The sequence below is a fragment of the Scophthalmus maximus genome, chromosome 16, assembly GCF_022379125.1.
Source record: "Scophthalmus maximus strain ysfricsl-2021 chromosome 16, ASM2237912v1, whole genome shotgun sequence".
NCBI lineage: Eukaryota > Metazoa > Chordata > Actinopteri > Pleuronectiformes > Scophthalmidae > Scophthalmus > Scophthalmus maximus.
Genome location: NC_061530.1, coordinates 17,495,001 through 17,514,005, shown reverse-complemented (window position 1 = coordinate 17,514,005; position 19,005 = coordinate 17,495,001). Strand labels below are relative to the sequence as shown.

Genomic DNA, 19,005 nt, shown 5'->3' with positions numbered 1-19,005 from the left:
TAAACTACATGTGCACCATTTGTTGCCGTGACGCTTATTAAGTTTGTAAGAAATTTGATTTAATTTAATTCCATTTTTTAGGGCGACTGCCCTGGGAAACCGATGGAATCTGGGCTACGTCTGGTCTCATTTACAGATTCCTTTGTCAGCTTTTGACACTCGCTTGACGCTAATTAAAATATAATGAAGGCAGACACAGGGCTGCGTCCTCACTAATAATTCCTCACTAAAAAAAGGAACCAGGCGAGGGCGTTATCTCCGCATCAGAAACGTGGCAATCAGGAAGCGGTCCGCCTCTGGTTGCTTAGTTGCAGGAAATGGAGAGAGAGCTGGGATCGTATTTCCTCGGACCGACGGCGAGGTGGAAAAGTCTCTGAAGGTGTTGGAAACGCGCGCAATTCGTTATCCATGTCACGTGCACTGCTGGCTGTCGGGCGTCTACGTTATTCTTTACACGAGTTCCTGTTACTGCCCATCCGGACCAAAAGACGCAGTCCCTGTGAGTCTACCTGTAGAAGGTGTACGGGTTGAGACCAGGCACTTCTAGGGAGCGCGCCTCGGGCTCGTTGGACACCTGGTGGACCATCACCCAGTCCTCGTTCTCGCCCACCACACCCACCTGGGGCCGAGACAGACACAGACACAGGACGCGTGGGTTCAGCAGCAGGCACAACACAGGAAAGGAGCGGAAAAATGACACCTAGAAACACGGAGTAATGGGTCAAATGCGCCCTCACCTGGGCCTCCACCTGCCAACGGGAGATGGACGTCTTGCCGTCGTACCCGGGCTTGAACTGCAGGGTGACGGAGCGCGGGCCAATGTTGGAGATCGCCATGTTGGTCGGAGGCCCGGGAAGCTCTGTGGGAGGGGGGAAGAGGCGGAGAAATGACTGACGCTGCTACAGGTTTCCTGAGGTTTGCTGCCTCTCCCTCCGCGTGGGGGGGACCCCAGCCACCACAGCAGCACCCTCCTGTGGCCGCACAGATACTGCAGACATCTCGGCAATCTCACCCAACGCAGACGGAGACAATGTCGTGAATGTCAATTACGCCGCCGTTATCTGGAGGTACGATTCGATCTGATATCCCGCTGTTTGCAGTTCGGAGAAAATGTGCGAGTTCTCAGCAATTTTGTGCGCGCTTCAGTGTCAATGTTTGTTCGAGTGTGCGTGTCTTTGTGTTTCCGTCTGTCGAGGCAGGTACGTGTGAGAAAGTGCCACCGCGCTGAATAATTAATTCCTCTTCTGTTTTTTATTCCCACTCCCATAATGCTCCCCTTGACATAAACATTACACCTAACACAACAAACCAAAGCCACGTTATGCGGTTCACATAAATCCTAGTTGAAGATATTAACGTCAGAGCCGTGACATATTGGGGGGGGGGGGCTAATATTAAAAAGATATAATCACTCCCGTGGGCATGCTCAACAATTTTTTTTTCTTTCTTTCTTGCTTGAATGCAGGCGTTATTCAGCCCTAATGAAATGAGGATCATACACACTGCGGTTGAAATTACCGCCTCGGAATCGTTTGCGTGACAGATTATCGAGGAGGCACATCGGCGTTTACGAAACACACACACACACACACACACACACACACACACTCGGAGGGATTAACCACCGTTGTGGGGACCGCCCTCAGATTAACGGCCCGCCATTTTGGCACAGGTTTCACGATCCAGGCTCCCGGAGCGCCGCCGCTCGAGCCATCGACGCGGGCCATTGTACTTCTATTGCACTGTTTTGCGAATATGAAATCATTATAAAAGACGCTGTGACTGTCCTCGAGGTTTCCCGCGGGGGTGCTTCTCTTATTTCGTGGACGCGCGGGGAAGACATACGTGTCGGGGATCCTTCATTTTCACCGTCCCGGCTGAGGTGACTGGGGTCTGATTTCATCGCGTCTGGCGCCAGACGACGGCGCGTGTGTTCACCGAGTTCAATGAGAGACAGTAAATATGCAGGAGGAGGAGGAGGAGGAGGAGGAGAGGGGGGGGGGGTTAACACATAAAAAAAACATTACAAGTTAAAGATGTGGGGTTTAAAAGAGGGCACTTAAGAGGCAGGGGGAAGCCTCCATATATGAGGTGCCACGGAGAAGTTTTGGGAAATGTAGGACAGAATATGTTGAGCTGCTTTCAGACGCTGAAGTCCGGAGTGTGTGTGAGAACGCAGATATCCGTATATGTTGCCGCTGGCATTTACCGGAACTTTTCCTCCGCCCTTTCCGCAGCAGAGTTACGGTCACATCCTACGCGGACGCCACAGAACGTTCGGGAAATGTTCCGAACGACTCTTGACCGCCTTCGCCATATGTGGCAAAGGCAAAGTCCGGATAGTTCGGAGTTCATGTCTGAAAACAGCTCTGGTCTCTTTTTCCTGTAACTTCGATGATGCTTCTCATGCAAAGTGTTGATAGTGACATCTGGAGGCAGATTTCTCATAAACTGGACAAGGAACTGTGTGTTTTTTTTTCATTTTCATTTTGGGTGTACTGGCCCTTTAAACATCCGTGCCGACGGTGCTGCTCACTGACCTGGTGGGACGCCGGAGGAGATGGTGGAGGAGGACAGCTGGCCCTGGCCCTTGGAGGTCATGCCCGCCACCTCGATGGTGTAGGTGGTGAGCGCCGTGAGTCCGGTGACCCTGTACTCCAGCGTGACGTTGGGCAGGTAGTGCGTCACCCTGGTGTTGGTGCGGTTGAACTCCTCCCACGAAATGCGATAGCCTGGGACGGTCAGAGACGGCAAATCTTCTTAAAGGAAAAATTGAGGAACAGCAGTTTTTCTTTTTTTTTTACTACTGTAGCGTCCCTCCGCTCGCACACTGTACTACGGGGGCAAGCTAACTGAAATATTAAATAAACTTCATCAAAAATTGAATATCGCAAATTTAATCAGGCCGTGATTATACCTCCCCGCACACACACATCCTCCCGCCCACTCCCTTCCCCGCACGCACACACACACACACACACACACACACATCCTCACCCACTCAAAGTTAATGCAATTGGCTCCTTGGCCAGCAGCTCTTTTCATGCGATTGCATAAGGCATTAGGCAGCATTTCTCGCCAAATCAATAATTTCACATGGCACACCGGTGCTCGTCTCCTGGGAATGTGCGAGCACGTTCGGACGTTTTGGGGAAAAAAGCACTCGACAATATGCTGCGAAAATCTCAACCTTGGTAAACACTTGAATATTAATGCACTGAATGAAGTAAAGAGCATTAAACCGGGATAGAAGGAAAAAAAGTGGCTCACTAGAAAGATCGTTCATTAGGGACATTATGCTTGAACATCCTTGGCCTGGTGAGACAAAATATTTATGTACTTGAGATGTATTTTACTTCCTTTTGCATCTCTAGTTGGATTCGCAACTGGAGCTGCAACAGTTAATGGATTAGTAATCGACTACTAAATGAATCGCCAACTATTTTGACAATCGATCAATCGGTTCAAGTAGTTTTTATTCAGAACACAGATTTTATGACATTTTACAAATCGATTAAAAAAATGATCGACAGATTAATCAATTATAAAAAAAAAAGGTTGCAGCCCTATTTGCAACACGAACTGGTTTAATCCCTGAGGGACTGATGAGACCTTTCAAGTACGATGAATCAAGGTCTATATCCTTCTCCTCCGATCACAAAAGACTATGTTGGACGAAGAGAGCCTTTTTCTTTTTCTTTTTCTTCTTCTAAAGGCAGATTTATAGTGCAGAGCTTTGGGGGGGAAAGGGGACGCAGGTGCACGGCTGCCAAATGTACGTCTGGTGTTTTACGATCCCGTGTGGCCCACGTGTGGTCGTCGCTGCACCGACCCACATCAAAAAACAACAAAGCGAACCCGCCTGCAGAGCTGGCGTGCGGCAGGGGGGGGGGGGACACTGATTGAGGTCAAGCAGCTGCTTAAAAAGAACGAATTACAACCAATCCATCCAGTCTCCGTTTCACCTTAGTGCTGCCTCGTGGGATCGGTCGCTTTTAATCAATAATACCACCGTGCGCAGACCCTTTCCAGCCGGCATATATTGGGGAATTTACAGGAAGTGAGCTGTACCTGTGAGAACCCCGTTCTTCTCGCCCGGCTCGCTCCAGCTGACCTTGAGCGAGGTGTCCAGGATCTCGGTGAAGCTCAGGTGACCCACGGCGCCGGGGGCTGGACGGGGACAAAACACCAGTGATGAGCAAATGGCGCCGACGGGCGAATGAGCCGCTTCGGCCGGAACATTGGGAGTCGGCTGCAAACCGGACGACGGCATTTGCATTTTTACAAACACAAAGTCATTGTCTGAAAACTGTCTTGATGACAAGTTGAGAGGCGAAAAGAAAGAATAAACTAATAAAGTCTAAGGGACCTAATATCCCAATTACAACGATGCTGGCTGGATGCTGGAAGAGACTCATTCATTAGCACTTCTCAACAATTTTGTTCTGCATGAATAATAGATCTCGCCCCGGAGGACGTGTTACCGGGAGACGCCACGGGAGAGAGAGAGGGAGAGAGAGAGAGAGAGAGAGAGAGAGAGAGAGAGGGAGAGGGAGAGAGAGAGAGGGAGAGAGAGAGAGAGAGAGAGAGAGAGAGAGAGAGGGAGAGAGAGAGAGAGAGAGAGGGAGAGGGAGAGAGAGAGAGAGAGAGAGGGAGAGAGAGAGAGAGAGAGAGAGAGAGAGAGAGAGGGAGAGGGAGAGAGAGAGAGGGAGAGAGAGAGAGAGAGGGAGAGAGAGAGAGAGGGAGAGAGAGAGAGGGAGAGAGAGAGAGAGAGAGAGAGAGAGAGAGAGAGAGAGAGAGGGAGAGAGAGAGAGAGAGAGAGAGAGAGAGAGGCCACTCACTGTCCTCGTGTGTCCTCAGGGCCCTGGGCGAGCTGCGGGGGCCGTCCCCCGGCGTGGTGAAGCACAGCGCCGACGTGTGGTACTCGGTGAACTTCTTCAGGCCCGTCACGTAGCCCACGTGGACGCTGTCCTGGAAGTTGGGCCGCACCGTCACCATGGCGACGTGCTCGTCTTTGGCGGGCTCCCAGGCCAGCAACTGTAAAAAAGAAAGAAAGAAAAGAAAGAAAGACAACCAAAATTAATTTGTGTGAAGAAAAATAACCCAGACAGCCAGAAATAGAGCAGCTAATCATTTTCTTTTTTTTTTTCTGTAATGACTCTCGCACATTTATTATCGCGGAAACTAACAGTCGTGTCTCCCCGCGGTATTCCCGAGCCCACTCCGAGGAGATTCTTGGCACCGTAGCTCCCGCACATAGATTATGGAGAGATGCCCTGAAGTGGGAATGACTGGGTAGCTCCACGCCGAGAGTTAAAGCTCAGGAGGACGCGTGTTGATTGCAGAACGTACGGCTCACACGAATGGCGACCGGGACCGACCAATGAGCTGCTGAGCTAATGAGTCCCAGTGGCAGCTCAGTTGGGTCCGTCTGCAGGAGTAGTGCGGGGGAGCTTCCGGGGAAGTGAAGAGTTGGCAAGAGGATGTCAGACAGACAGACACTTTGACTGACTGCCTCTCTTTCTCTTCTCTCTTACTTTCACCCTTCACTTCCTCCATTCCTCCTTTTGTCTCTGTCACCGCCGCTTAATTCTCTACCCGGAGGAAAAAGGTGGTATTTGAAATTCAGATTGGGTTTGCACAGTGACCCCCCCCCCCCCCCCCCCCTCTCAATCCAGCTGAGTAAGCGCCATTGTAAAAAAAGAAAAAAGAAAACCCTCAATGACACAATTACGTCTCAATAGATTGGGCGGGGGAAACAGAACTACTTTATGTACGTGGCTTTGCGATTCCCCCGTGCGCTACACGTGTTCCCGTGAAGTGTACGTACTGTGGGAGACGGAGAGACGGACTGCGGTCGAGAGAGGCCATGACAAAAAAAATCCATCATTACGTGCCGCACGGCGTCACAAGAAAACATGTGAAAAATGGTCGCGAGGCTAAAGAGAATGACCTCCGCCTGACAAATGGGGAGAGAACCGTGTCCATCGCTTCCATCGACAGTTCCGTCGATGGAAGCGGCGGAACTGACCTTGTAGCCCTGGTTGATGCCGTTGAACTGACCTTGTAGCCCTGGTTGATGCCGTTGATGAACTGGGGGTTGGGCGCCGTCCACGTGAAGCGGATGGTCGTGGAGTTGACCGCCTCGGCCTGCACGTTGCCGGGGGCGATGGTGGGCACTGGGACGGTGCAAGAGGAGGGAGGGAGGGAGGAGAGAGATGGGGATGAAAGAAAGGTGTGAGAGCGCAGGCTGTCACTTTGCTGCTGCCGCGAGTCCACCTGCATCTATTTCGATGTCAGTATTGATCGGCGCTGCACAGGTCAGGGCAGATCAAATCGATCAAACTCTGTCTTCACAGCAACTTTCAAATCCAATCAAATCAAATTCATTAGATGTTAGAGGTGAAATAAAAAACTCGGATTTAGAGACTAATGCACCAAAACGATCAATAACTGAAAAGACGACAACAAAACAAGGGTAATTCAGTTAATAAAAGATTGTTTTAAATGAAATGAAAGAAAGAATAAATCAAATCAAGCAATAAAAACAACAATGAACAAAATTACGAAGTACGAGACAAAATAAATTATACTAAGATAGTAAAAGGTCAATAAATGTAAATATGGCGAGAGCACAATTATAAACAATGAAACCATAAACTTCTAAAAGCCAGACTGAAATAGGTGGCCTTTTAAAAATAATCGATACTTGCAGCTCCTCTCGTGCTCATTTATCACCCTTATCCAGCGCGTCCGATATCCGAGCGCTCACCTCCCTGCAGCGTCCACTCCGTGACCTTGTGGCTGAACGTGCCCAAACCCGCCCCGTTGTAGGCGGCCACCTCGATCTCGTAGTTGGTCCAGATGATGAGGTCCTCCAGCAGCAGGTTGGTCACGTCCGGGCTGGTGATGTTCTTGATCTGGTAGTCGACGGGCAGGCCGGTGAGGCGGTACCTGACACACACGCACGCACGCACGCACGCACGCACGCACGCACGCACGCACGCACGCACGCACACACACACACACACACACACACACACACACACACACACACACACACACACACACACACACACACACACACACACACACACACACACACACACACACATTTGAAACAAACTGAACGGTTCAGATTGTTCCAACGACAAAGAGAGAACAGTTCTCTTCTTTTTTATTTATTTTGCTGGAGTCAAGACTTGCAGTACGACCGGTCCCCTGCTAGGGGGAGACAAAGCACCAGCAAAAACATGTCTTTAAAAAAACGGAAAGAAGCAATTAAAAGCCCCTGACAGCACCGACTGTTGTCTGGAAAACACCTGCTGTTTCATTTGGATGGAATAAATAAAGGGGACTAACTGAAAACCAAACTAATTACATGTTTACACGATTTACACTCAGCTTGGCATATTGCTGACTCTCTGCATTGGAGTCAATAAAAGTTTTTCTGAAGTCAAAACCAGTCATCAAAAATCCATCTTTTCCGTCAAGCTGGAGGACGGTTTTTAATTGTGACACCGTGGGGAACGACGCGCCGCGTTTGATTTTAAGACGATGGGACTGAGATCCGAGCGGTGGCGGGAGGGTTTGTGTGTTGCGGAGATGCTCAGCTTCACAGTTTCTTTATAACTTTTCACGTGCAAACACAAATTTCCAGGTCACAAATGACGAATGAAATCAGCCAAGAGACAAATAAACTAATCTTTTCTTTAAGATATCAGCAGTTTAGACCTCACCTTTCCTTCACGATGAGCAAAACTAACACGTGCAACATGCAACATGAAAAGTTAGAAATGTGCGACAGGTAACCGGGCGGGGGGGGGGGGGGGGGTCGGTCCTCACCGGATGGTGTAGCCCCTGAGGATGCCGTTCTGGTGGCTTTCCGGCGGGGGCTGCCACTGGATCATGATGGACTGGTTGGTCCGACCGCTGGCGATGACGTTCTGGGGAGGAGCGCTGGGGGACTCCTCCGGGAGAGAGACACTGTCGCGCACAGAGAGGAGGAGGGGAGGAGACACCAGCAGGATTTAAAAGAACATTTTAATGAAGCGAATCAATTTAAAGCCAAATATCTGTGAAATAACAAAAATCCTCCCTTTTTCCCTTCTCAATTAATTCTGACCATTTCATCTCCTTTGTCAAAAGCGCCGATCTTTTCCCTTTTCATTGCTAAATTGGCCTCCGAAATATGTGAAACGCCTCAACACCACATCTGAGTAAGTGGTCGGATGCCTCGGCCATTGAGGCCGGTTGTACCGTAGTGTACTGTACGTCAAACCAACCAAACACCCTGAGTGTCTGGGAAGCAGTGAGGCCAACGAGAGGCCAAACCTCATCTCACCTCAAACCCTAAACCCCCCCCCCCCCCCCCCCCCCCCCCGGGGCTTTCAGAAGTGTGAGAGCGAACAGGCGTTTGTTTGTGTGAAAGTGTGTTTGCATGTGTCCGTGTGTGTCCGTGTGTGTCCGTGTGTGTCCGTGTGTGTCCGTGTGTGTCCGTGTGTGTGTGTGAGTGTGTGTGTGTGTGTGTGTCCTCTCCGGCAGGCTTTACATGTACATCCCTCCTTGCTGACTCTCGACTGAAGGGATCAGTCAAGACCGGCTGTCTGGGAAACGGATTCCGCGAACACAATGAACTGCCCCGTAACAACCGCTCAGACCCGGCTCCGGGTGATTCTTCCGTCTTTTCTCTTTCAGCTCTCGCTAAACAATGCGCTAATGAGTCGTACCTCCGAGGAATGTTTCGGCGGATCTGGATAAAAAAAAAAGAAAGAAAAGAAGCCTGCTATACCCCCTCCTACCCCTCCTCCTCCTCCTCTTCGCCCTCCTCCTCCTCCTTCTCCTTCTCCTCCTCCTCCTCCTCCTCCTACCCCTCCTCCTCCTCCTCCTCCTCTTCCTCCTCCTTCTCCTCCTCTTCCTCCTCCCCCTCCTCCTCCTCCTCCTCTTCCTCCTCCCCCTCCTCCTCCTCCTCCTCCTCTTCCTCCCCCTCGCCCTCCTCCTCCTCCTCTTCCTCCTCGCCCTCCTGCTCCTCCTCCTCTTCCTCCTCCCCCTCCCCCTCCTCCTCCTCCCTCCTCCTCCACGCCCTCCTCCTCCCCCTCGTCCTCCTTGCCCTCTTCCTCCTCCTCCTCCTCCCCCTCTTCCTCCCCCTCCCCCTCCTCCCCCTCGCCCTCTTCCTCCTCCTCCCCCTCCTCTTCCTCCCCCTCGTCCTCCTTGCCCTCTTCCTCCCCCTCCCCCTCCTCCCCCTCGCCCTCTTCCTCCTCCTCCTCTTCCTCCTCCGTGAATGTGGAGGTGAATTCATGCAGCTCATTGTGTGACGTCTCACCGCTCCGTCTCCTTGCTGAACTGCCCCTTCCCCACATCATTAACGGCGCAGAGGCGGAACTGATAGGAGCGCGCCGGGATCAAACCGTTGACCGTCACCGCCTTGGACTCCGGCTCGATGTTGGCCAGCAGGACGGCCCACGGAGCATCTGGGGGCAAAAAAAGAATAGAAAAGAAAGGAAAATGAAATCTTACACCTTGTTCGTACACGTACGCGGATATCGCTCATTGCCATGTTAACTATTCACCTTAACATCACTTCAAAGGGAATCAAACATTCCTAGTAATTTCACTCATAATCAGAAGGGATTTTTTTTCACTTTCATGCCTCCAATCATTTTGTCATGGCGGGTCACATTTTTAAAATTCTGATTCATTAAAAAAAACCATAAAAGCATTAAAAGCATTGGATGTGCTGACGAGCTCGGTTCCGTTCTACATACCTGTGACATCTTTTAATGGAAAACGACTGCAGCTTATGTTTTCCAATTAAGATCAAAAAGCAATGATGGACATTCGTAATAAGTCTCGGCTTGCGCCGTGTTTGGAAAATGCCCCGGAAAAACTGGGCCCGGACACCTTTTCTCCGGAGATGCCGTTCACATATGAAGGAAACGCAGCGGGACATTTCTCAGAATCTTCCGGAGATTTTCCCGCTGTTCCGGGTTCACTCGGATATTTTCCGGTAAAATTTTACCCGTGGGGGCCGGCCAGGAAATGACTAATAATAATAATGTGAATATGAATAATAGTCATCTGAATAATGTGCAAGGGGCAACATTTGCAGGAACGTTGCGTCGTCACGTGCAGCCCCTCCGGAGAAGTTCAGAAAAATATTCAGTGCATGTGCGAAAGGCAGCTTTATTGATCATGCTTTCAAATTCCTTTTGTGAGTTCTTTGCTATATCTGCTCTACGGGTGAAAGAAAGCCCCACTGTCTGCAGGCTGCATGAAAAAAAAAAAAAAAAACACGAAAGAAGCAACATTAAATGTCTTTTTCCCTCATTGCCGCGGCATCGATCCCATGAACCGAGTCTCCCGAACCCCCCCATGCATTATAAATATCCTCTGCTCTGCGTCTTGAAGGCGCGTGATCAGCGAGGGCAGGCACAGCCGAGGGAGACGAGAAAAGAGAAGGAAGAAGACTTACTGTTCTCAGAAACCTCCAGGATGTAGCGTATGAGCGGACTGTTGCCGTCGAAAGGCTTGGCCCAGGCCAGGTCGATGGCTCTCTTCTCGGACGCGCTCAGCAGAGCGGTGGGGTTCTCTGGGGCGTGGGGCAGCTGCCTGCGGGGGGGACGGGGGGGGGGGGGCGGACGGCACGACAACTTCCATGAATAAAAGAATCTCCAAACCCTCCACGGGGACGCGGGAGAGTTTAACACAGCATTTTGTGAAACCAAGTAAAGCTTGATGTCTTGTTACGGAGAGTCGGGTTTAGATAGGTGACGAGACAAGGCGGCGGGGACGGCCCCCTTGTCAAGACGGACACACGGGCAAACAGAAAGAGATAGATAACACCGGAGGGGAGGGGAAAAACGGGGCAAGGATTGAAAGGCGGAAGGAGACGGATAGCGGGGAAAATGCACAGAGACGTGAACGAATGGGGGCCGGTGGCGGGGATCGTTAATTCATTCGGCCGTAAATTCTGATAAGCGCGGGGGCCGATTGATAGATAAAACCTCGCGGCGGCGGCGGCGGCGGACGAATACAGACTGTAGCTCAGTGGAGAGGCAGCGAGCCAACGAGACGGCCCGACACGGAGAGACAAAAACAATCAGTCAGTTTGTCAAACGGAAAGTTTGGTCCCATTCAAATCAAATTCGCCTTTGCCGCAGTGACTGTGTGTGTGTGCGTGAGTGTGTTTGTGTGTGCGTGTGTGTGCGTGTGTGTGTGTGTGCGTGAGTGTGTGTGTGTGTGTGCGTGTGTTTGTGTGTGCGTGTGTGTGTGTGTGCGTGAGTGTGTGTGTGTGTGTGTGCGTGAGTGTGTGTGTGTGTGCGTGAGTGTGTTTGTGTGTGCGTGTGTGTGTGCGTGTGTGTGTGTGTGTGTGCGTGAGTGTGTGTGCGTGAGTGTGTTTGTGTGTGCGTGTGTGTGTGCGTGTGTGTGTGTGCAAAAGTACAACAGTACCGGGGGAAAAGTTTTTGGTGGAGGAAAAAAGAAGAAGAATAATGAGTGTTTGTATGAGTACAAGTTTGTGTGTGTGTGTGTGTGTGTGTGTGTGTGTGTGTGTGTGTGTGAGTGTGTGTGTGTGCGTGAGCGTGTATAGCATCACACATTGAGGACCGAGGAGGAGGCGGTGTGTCCCCTGGGGCTGCAAGTGTGACGGGTGAGAGTGAGGACAGGGAAGGTGAGGAAGAACAGGCGTCATTTAAGTGGAAATGAGTCAGAGGTGTCAATAAGAACAGGCAGCGAAAGGCATGGTGGTGGTGGTAAGAGCAATTGTGTCGGGCTCTTGCTTGTGTGTGTGTGTGTGTGTGTGTGTGTGTGTGTGTGTGTGAGTGTGTGTACATGTGTCTGTGTACACACTGTCAGGCTTCAGAGAACATGTTTCTGCTCGTGTCTTGGCACCGGAGGATACCGGAGAAACAAGAGTGTGAGGGGAAAAGGGAGGAAGGGCAAGAGGAAGGAAACAAGACAGCCGGGGCGAGCGATGGACGGGGGGGGGAGGAGGACCGGGTTCTCACCTGACACGGAGGTGTGCGCTGTGGGAGTCGTTGCCGCCCACCGAGGTGACCCTGCACGTGTACGTGCCTATGTCGCCCGACCAGGTCTGCGAGATGTGCAGCGTGCCGTCGGCGTCCAGCCGCATGCGGGGAATGGACTGCACGTTGATGACCGAGCCCTCTTTGTCCCAGACGTGCCTGGGAAAAAAAGACAAAATAGGCCGCGTCAGTCACGCCGCGCTGTCGATGGCGAGGTCGTGATCAACATCAATTTTTTAAAAAAGGTGGCGGCAATTAAATTCTGGAGAACTGCAGCTGCCTGTATTTTATTTATTTGAAGAGATTTCTTTTGCTGGGGTGAAAGAAAGAAAAACCTGTGCATGAACCAAAAAAAACCCCACATTGTGAAATATTAATTCTGTCATATCAAAGCCTGGCGTACGTCCTCAACAGGGAACGTGGGAATGTGCACGCGCATGTCAGCTTCAGACGGGGTTGGCTCAACTCTTCACCGAGCTTTTTCGCGTCCGTCTTTTTGTCCCGCCGCAAATCTGAGAGGAATGTTATCGGCGAGCTATTTTCATCGTTGCCGCCAAAGCCTTTCTTTCGGGGCCTCCGTGCACGTCGGCGCTCGACTGAATAGACTGTGCATTTACGGGCGTTTGCTTTTTTTGCACAGACACAGTTTTCTGTTCACGTGGGGGAAACCTTACATGTCTCGTTTGGGGAGCGCGAGCACAGCAGCGGTGGTTTTCCTTTCCTCCAGTGTGTTGTATAGGGGGGTTCTTTTTTTTGTGTGAATGCAAAGTTAAAAAGCCCAACGCTGGGAGGGGAAGTCGTCTCCCTGACAGAAAACCCCCCCGGAGCTCCTGAAACGCCACGCCAGTAGTCGGGCCGACGCTTAAGCGTCGTGATATCAGGTCCATTATGCCTCGGGTTCATCGGAGTTACGGCCTCCGAGTCGGAAATTGCAACCGGAACGCCCCTCGGAGTCCGGACAAAGGAACAATCACCGCCGCGTCCTGGTTCCGAGGTATGATGGAACGCAGCATGACACTTCCTACACGTGCCGGAAGCGGTTGACCAATCACGGCAGAGTGACCCGGTGGGCTTTATCGGGAGGGCTCGGGGCTCGGAGAACCAAAGCGCGCGATGGTTTTCTGCTGCTTGCTCTGAAAGCGGGGTCTTTTTGATCGGTGGCCATTGTGGATACCTTTCTAGATTTCTGTAGTTATTACAGAATCCTATGAATCAAAAAAACAAACGACGAATGTGTCCCGGTTACACCTCTGTGCCACAGAGCTTCATTGTTATTCCCCCCCAAAAAATATGAAAAAAAAACATAATTCACACACCCTGTCCCGCCGCCCCAAATAGTCAATAGTCCCTAATAAATGCACTACTTACACTTCCGTAGGTAACATTTGCTAAAAAGACGACAGTGCCCTTCTATCTTTAGGGAATTACTTTGTTGAAAATGAAATAAAGAAAATACGGGGAGATGGATAACACGCTGTCGGTTTTTGGTCTTTTCATTCACTGACAGTGAGAAAAACACAGCGTTTATCTTTTAAGAAGCAGCTCAATATCTGACTCCATTTCTCTTTCTTTGGTCTTTACACCCCTTTATTACGTCTAGACTTCATTGCCTTTTTGTGTCTCTCATTGTGAAGCACTTACGACACAAACGGTGCGTTCTAGCCCAAAGTGCAAATGAAGAGAACCCCCAGTGTAAATCATAGACTCAGCGTGGCCTCACCTCACAGTTACGCTGGGGTCGTGCGTGACCCCGCAGGTCATGATGGCTTTGGTTCCTTTGATGACACTCTGGTCCTGCGGGGGCGTGTTTATCCGTGTGCGAGCTGTGCCGACAGAGGGGAAGAAGAAAGACGGGAGAGTGAGAGCTGATTAAAGTGAGCGAAAGAGAAGACAACAATGAAAGAAACTTTTGGGAAACCGATGACAGTCGAGACGACACGCTGCTGTTTTGTATTTTGCTCCTTGGCGGCTTCTTGCAAAGAAACACCCCGACGACCAAGTGCAGATTTATCATCATGCAGCAAAAACGCCTTTGTCCCTCCACCTCTGCTACGCAGACACGCCTCTTGATGAGGCGCGCCGCTAAAGCGCGTTTGAAGGAATTGAGCTGGGCTCCCGGCACACCCACCCCAGACCACGAGGTCGGCGGACGCCTCGTCGATGCCCCGCGAGTTGCTCGCCATGCACGTGTAGGTGCCGGCGTCGGAGATGTGCGAGGGCGAGATGAGCAGGCTGCCCGACTCCAGCAGGGTGAACCTGGGCAGCTGGACCGAGCCGCTGGCCAGCACGCGCTCACCTGTGAGGAGTGTGAGGAGGAGGAGGAGGAAGAGGAGGAGGAGGAGGAAGGGGGGGGAAAGACAAACGGATGAGAGAGGACATGAGTTAATAGAGGGATTGTGGAGGAAAAAAACAAGGACGGCGGTTCCTTGATCTGCAATTGGGATGCAAACATGAACAGTCGGGCGCAGAGTAGATCCCGGGAAAGGAATCCAATCAGGCTTCATTGGCTAAGCCACGGCAAACTATAGCCCCGTGTGTAAAAGACAACAGACGTCTTAATCCCTGAGGTGTGTGTGCGTGTGTGCGTGTGCGTGTGCGTGTGCGTGAGACCTTTCTGCCAGGTGATAGCCGGCCTCGGAGCACCGGAGGTCTCGCAGTGCAGGATGACTGACATGCCGTCAATCACCGTGCTGTCGGAGGGTCCGGCTGTGATGTTCGGGGCGATGCCTGAGGGAAGACAAACACACACACGCACACGCACACGCACACACACACACACGCACACACACACGTAGAAGAAGAAGAAAAAAAAAGAGAGAGCTCAGCACAGTAACGAGAGCAGGTAAGCGGGTTATAGAGACGAGAGAATAACCGCATCTGGCAGAACCCCACTTCAAACGTATTCCTTGTAAGCGGCAGTCTGCTGCGCCCCGGTGTTTAGTCGATGCTTTGTCCCGCTAATTCCTCGCGGATTGACACAGCCTTCACCTCGGTGCCAATAACCGTCTGCTGCCGGTCTATCTTCCTATTTTTCTGCACCCACAGAGATATAGTGCATACAGGGAGAGGAGGCAAGGAAATGGCAGCGCAGGCGGAGAGAGAGAAGGCAATATGTAGATAACTAAAATCCCTATCTGCGATGGGCAATAAATCACAGCTTTTATAGGATGACAGAAAACTGTATCACTCCCCGCAGGGAACGGAGGAGGAGGAGGAGGAGGAGGAGGAGGAGGAGGGAGTCTGTCACGGGAGCAGCGCTGAGCTCAGGACAGAGGGGAGAAGTGGCGACGTTAATGTTTTCGGGAAAGAAAAAAAAGTGAGCAGAGATGATGAGATTAGATGTGGGAAGAAGGAGGGGAAGAGCAGCCGGCGTCAGGGAGCGCCGGAGAAAGAGAGAGGCGGACGTAGAAGGAGAGAGAACGTCATGAATTCCGATAACGCGGCGCGGTGCGCAGCGGCGGCGGCGGCGGCGGGAGCTGAGACTAAGTGAAGAAAATGAGGCGTCAGAAAAGTGGTCGAGCAGCTCGGGTGGAACTAGCCGTGATGTGAACATTTCTGCAGAGGGACACGTGCTCGGGAAAAACAAAAGCAGCAACAACAGCAACGAAAAAAGGTGTTACACCAAGGTGGCGAGAGAGAGAGATGGGCGGAAAATATGTCCGTGAGTCTTTTTTCGGTGGCGATGTAAACTTCATCGGTGTCGACAGGAGTGTCAGGTCACGTAGAAAGATTCAGCAGAGTTAAAAGCGCAGACAGAAAGCCAATATATATTATATATTAATTTGTCATTGCAGGACATATGACCGGAGCCTCCCCTTCTGTCCCCGAGTTATGTTTGCGTGGAAGAAACATTGTGCTGTCGCGGTAAAGTTGACCTTTAACTTTGAATTTTATCATCTAGCATATCAATTTTCTTGACTTACGACCAAAAGCACGTTTTGTAAGGTTCGCAGTGACCTTGACCTTTGACCCATTCTGCGTGTGTGTTTGTGCCAGCGTTCAAAGAATCTGAGGTCGCGGTGACCTTGAAGTTTTGTGTCCGAGTGGAAGTTTCTGCAAAAATGTGACGAAATTCCCTCCTCGCCAAAATCAAGATGCAAAAAAAAAGAAAGAAAAAGAAACACGCACGAGGTCACAACCCGCTTGACATTTGACCTCTCGCTACCGAAAGCGAATCACTTCATCTTTGAGTCAACGTGCAAGCGAACGTTTCTGTCGAATGTGTTCACGAGGTCAAAGACGTGTTCTGTGACGACCTTTGACCTTTGACCACCAAATTCTAAATCAGTTCATCTTTGAGTCCAAGTGAAAGTTTTCTGCCACGTTTAAAGAAATCCACTCATCTTGAGATATCGAATACCCCCCCCCCCCAAAAAAAAGAAACATGCTTTGTGAACACCAGCCTTGACATTTCATCACCTTTGCTATTTGACTGAAATTCTAATCGGTTCATCTGGGAGTGCAAAGCACGAATGTGAAACGGGCTCCCTTCACAATGCCTGAGATATTTTCGCATTCACGAGGCCCACAACGCTTGTGCTGGTCGCGGTGACCTTTGACCACTAGAATCGAAATCTATTCGTCCTCGAGTCCGAGGGAACGTTTGCACCGAGCTCAAAAGGCCTCCCTCGCGGCGTTCCCGAGATACTGCGCTCGCGGGTAAAAGGAGACTTCGTCTTCTCAAAGCCCCGTTCCGAAAAAAATGAACGCGTGGTCTCGGTGCTCTTACTGGTGACGGCCAGGTACGTGTTGGTCTGCACTTCTCCCGCCATGTTCCTGGCGAAGCACTGGAACATCCCCGTGTCGTCGGGCAGGAGGCCGTTGACCTGCAGGCTGCCGCCCACCAGCACCCTGTACCTGGGCGTCTTCACCGGGTCGATGGGCAAAGCGTCCTTGTACCACACGATGTCCGGCTGCGGCACTCCTGCACAAGGGGGGGCGGGGTTTCATTGTTTCATCCGGCACAAAAATCATTTCACGTTCATTTTCACAAACAGGACCCTTCACACGCAGACAGCATTCACACAGACACATCGCTCACCCCGCGCCTGACAGGGAATGTCCACCACCTTCTCCATCTCGGCCGTAATGTGCTTCTCCGGCTCCTTGATGAACTGCGGCGGCTCTGGAGGACAGAGAGGAAGACGCGGCGACGGGGGGGGGGGATGAACTGACGGAGTGAGAAGGAAGCGTTTTGCACACGCGCGCCTTTAATCACCCCGAGCGATAACGTGTGATGTTAAACAGCAATAACTGACGGAGGCTGCGAGGAACATCACTTAGACGCGACGCTGTTGAGCCGCAAATTGCTCGTTCATTTATGCACGACAGGAGGAAGAAGATTATACAGTAGCTTAAAGAAACGGGCCTTCGCCGAGGTGTGATGGTTTCGGCTGGGCCCTTCGTCGGGGGGAGGAGGAGACTCGGGCTTCGGTTCGAGGGAAAAGTTCACCGCGCGGCGTTTGCTTTCAATCACATCACAACCTTGAAGACATCAAAGTGCTTTTCGGTGGGATGGAATGAAAGTGACTCGAGCAGTGCTATTAAACAGTTTTCTTGAGGCCAGCCGTGAGTTTTCCTCTCCCTTTTAAATCATTTACACCCCCCCCCCCCTCCTCCTCGCCGCCGCGCAGACATTCTGTACCTGCGCCAGATTCATACAGTCGCGAAGACTCATATTTGTAGCAATTTCATGCCACACTCCTTTGTCTGAAAGCCTAAATGCTACGTTCACTCCCACACATGTGCGTTTGATGTACTGTACGTAGCAAAAGAAAACATTTGAAACGCTTTTTCTCCCCCCCCCCCCCCCTCGAGGTTGTCACACTGATATGAAAGCGCAAATATTTCCTCTCTGCCTTAGTAAGGCAGAATAATGAGGCAGAATAATAAGAAGAAGAGTTTGAAAAAACATTGTGAACCTTCGCCGCAAAATGGGAAAGTTCAAGGATGAAAACAAACATTATAATGTATTGTGCTCCAAAGTTCAATATATATCAAATATATATATATATATAAAACGGCAGAAAAGCACAAAACACTGAGGTGAGTAAAAGGTGTGAAAGGAAAATTGAACATATTTTGAAAGATACTGAGGTTTTGATTTGGAGCAAATTTTGATACTTTAACAAAAAACGATAGCATCTGCAATGTGTTGCCTGATTAAATATGTACGGACCATAGACGTGATGTATATAAAAGTGGACGTAGTCACCGCGTCCGGAAAAATGAAGCCATTGCTGAAGTGCCTGACACCTGTATTCTCTGGAATCGCCAGCAGAGGGCGACTCCACTTGTTGGAAAAAGAAGTCATTTTCTCATCGTAGTCTGTAAGAAAATGACTCACCTCTTCTCACTTGATGTATAACGTTCATCAACTTTTTTTCCTGAGCAGTTTATGGTTCAGTCTCTAGTTTCAAGTCCTCTTCAAAACAGCAGGATGTTCATTTTGGAAATTTAGGTCCAATTAGGGAAAAATAGACTGAGCGTGTCCGTGTCCGTGTCCGTGTGTGTGTGTGTGTGTGTGTGTACAAAATAACTCCAAAACACATGGACATATCTCCACGAAACGTGGTGGGAATATCACCGGGGAGGGGGTCTGCAGATGATTCGCTTTTGGAGCTGATCAGCCACGTTAAGCCTGCTGCTGGAAATTGCTGTACCCTCGTCACGTGAACAGCGAAAAAGTGGTGTCTACAGACTTCGTGCTGGAATGCCGTCCGTCTGCCGAGGACGGTAAAAACTTCATGAATGTTTCAGCGGGCCACCGACACGGGCGGGATTTCTACCCGGTGCTGCCGATGGTCAGCGTGTCCGTGTGAGAGCGAGCGCCATCGACAGCGCCAGGGACTCAATACCATGAGGCAACGGCACAAGACACTAACTTTACAGGTCGGTCACGTTGTGTGTGTGTCATTATGGAACTCTGGTGGGATAATTATAATGTGCACTGAAAGAGGGCAATTGTTTACCAATTTGTGTT

General features: G+C 50.7%; 1 protein-coding gene across 4 annotated transcripts in view; it reads right to left on the bottom strand.

Annotated features, from left to right (window-relative positions):
- sdk2b (sidekick cell adhesion molecule 2b) overlaps positions 1–19,005 on the bottom strand; it is a 235,148-nt gene that overhangs the window by 28,488 nt on the left and 187,655 nt on the right. For all 4 annotated transcript variants that reach the window (XM_035613333.2, XM_035613335.2, XM_035613332.2 and 1 more), the window contains exons 8-23: positions 17,065–17,148; positions 16,753–16,947; positions 14,634–14,750; positions 14,152–14,319; positions 13,744–13,846; positions 12,006–12,182; positions 10,472–10,608; positions 9,323–9,470; positions 7,846–7,986; positions 6,773–6,954; positions 6,064–6,179; positions 4,842–5,037; positions 4,072–4,170; positions 2,541–2,732; positions 738–859; positions 510–619 (exon numbers count right to left, since the gene is read on the bottom strand). In XM_035613333.2, coding sequence (XP_035469226.1) covers positions 510–619; positions 738–859; positions 2,541–2,732; positions 4,072–4,170; positions 4,842–5,037; positions 6,064–6,179; positions 6,773–6,954; positions 7,846–7,986; positions 9,323–9,470; positions 10,472–10,608; positions 12,006–12,182; positions 13,744–13,846; positions 14,152–14,319; positions 14,634–14,750; positions 16,753–16,947; positions 17,065–17,148 — 2,287 coding nt within the window. The remainder of the gene's footprint in view (positions 1–509; positions 620–737; positions 860–2,540; positions 2,733–4,071; positions 4,171–4,841; positions 5,038–6,063; positions 6,180–6,772; positions 6,955–7,845; positions 7,987–9,322; positions 9,471–10,471; positions 10,609–12,005; positions 12,183–13,743; positions 13,847–14,151; positions 14,320–14,633; positions 14,751–16,752; positions 16,948–17,064; positions 17,149–19,005) is intronic.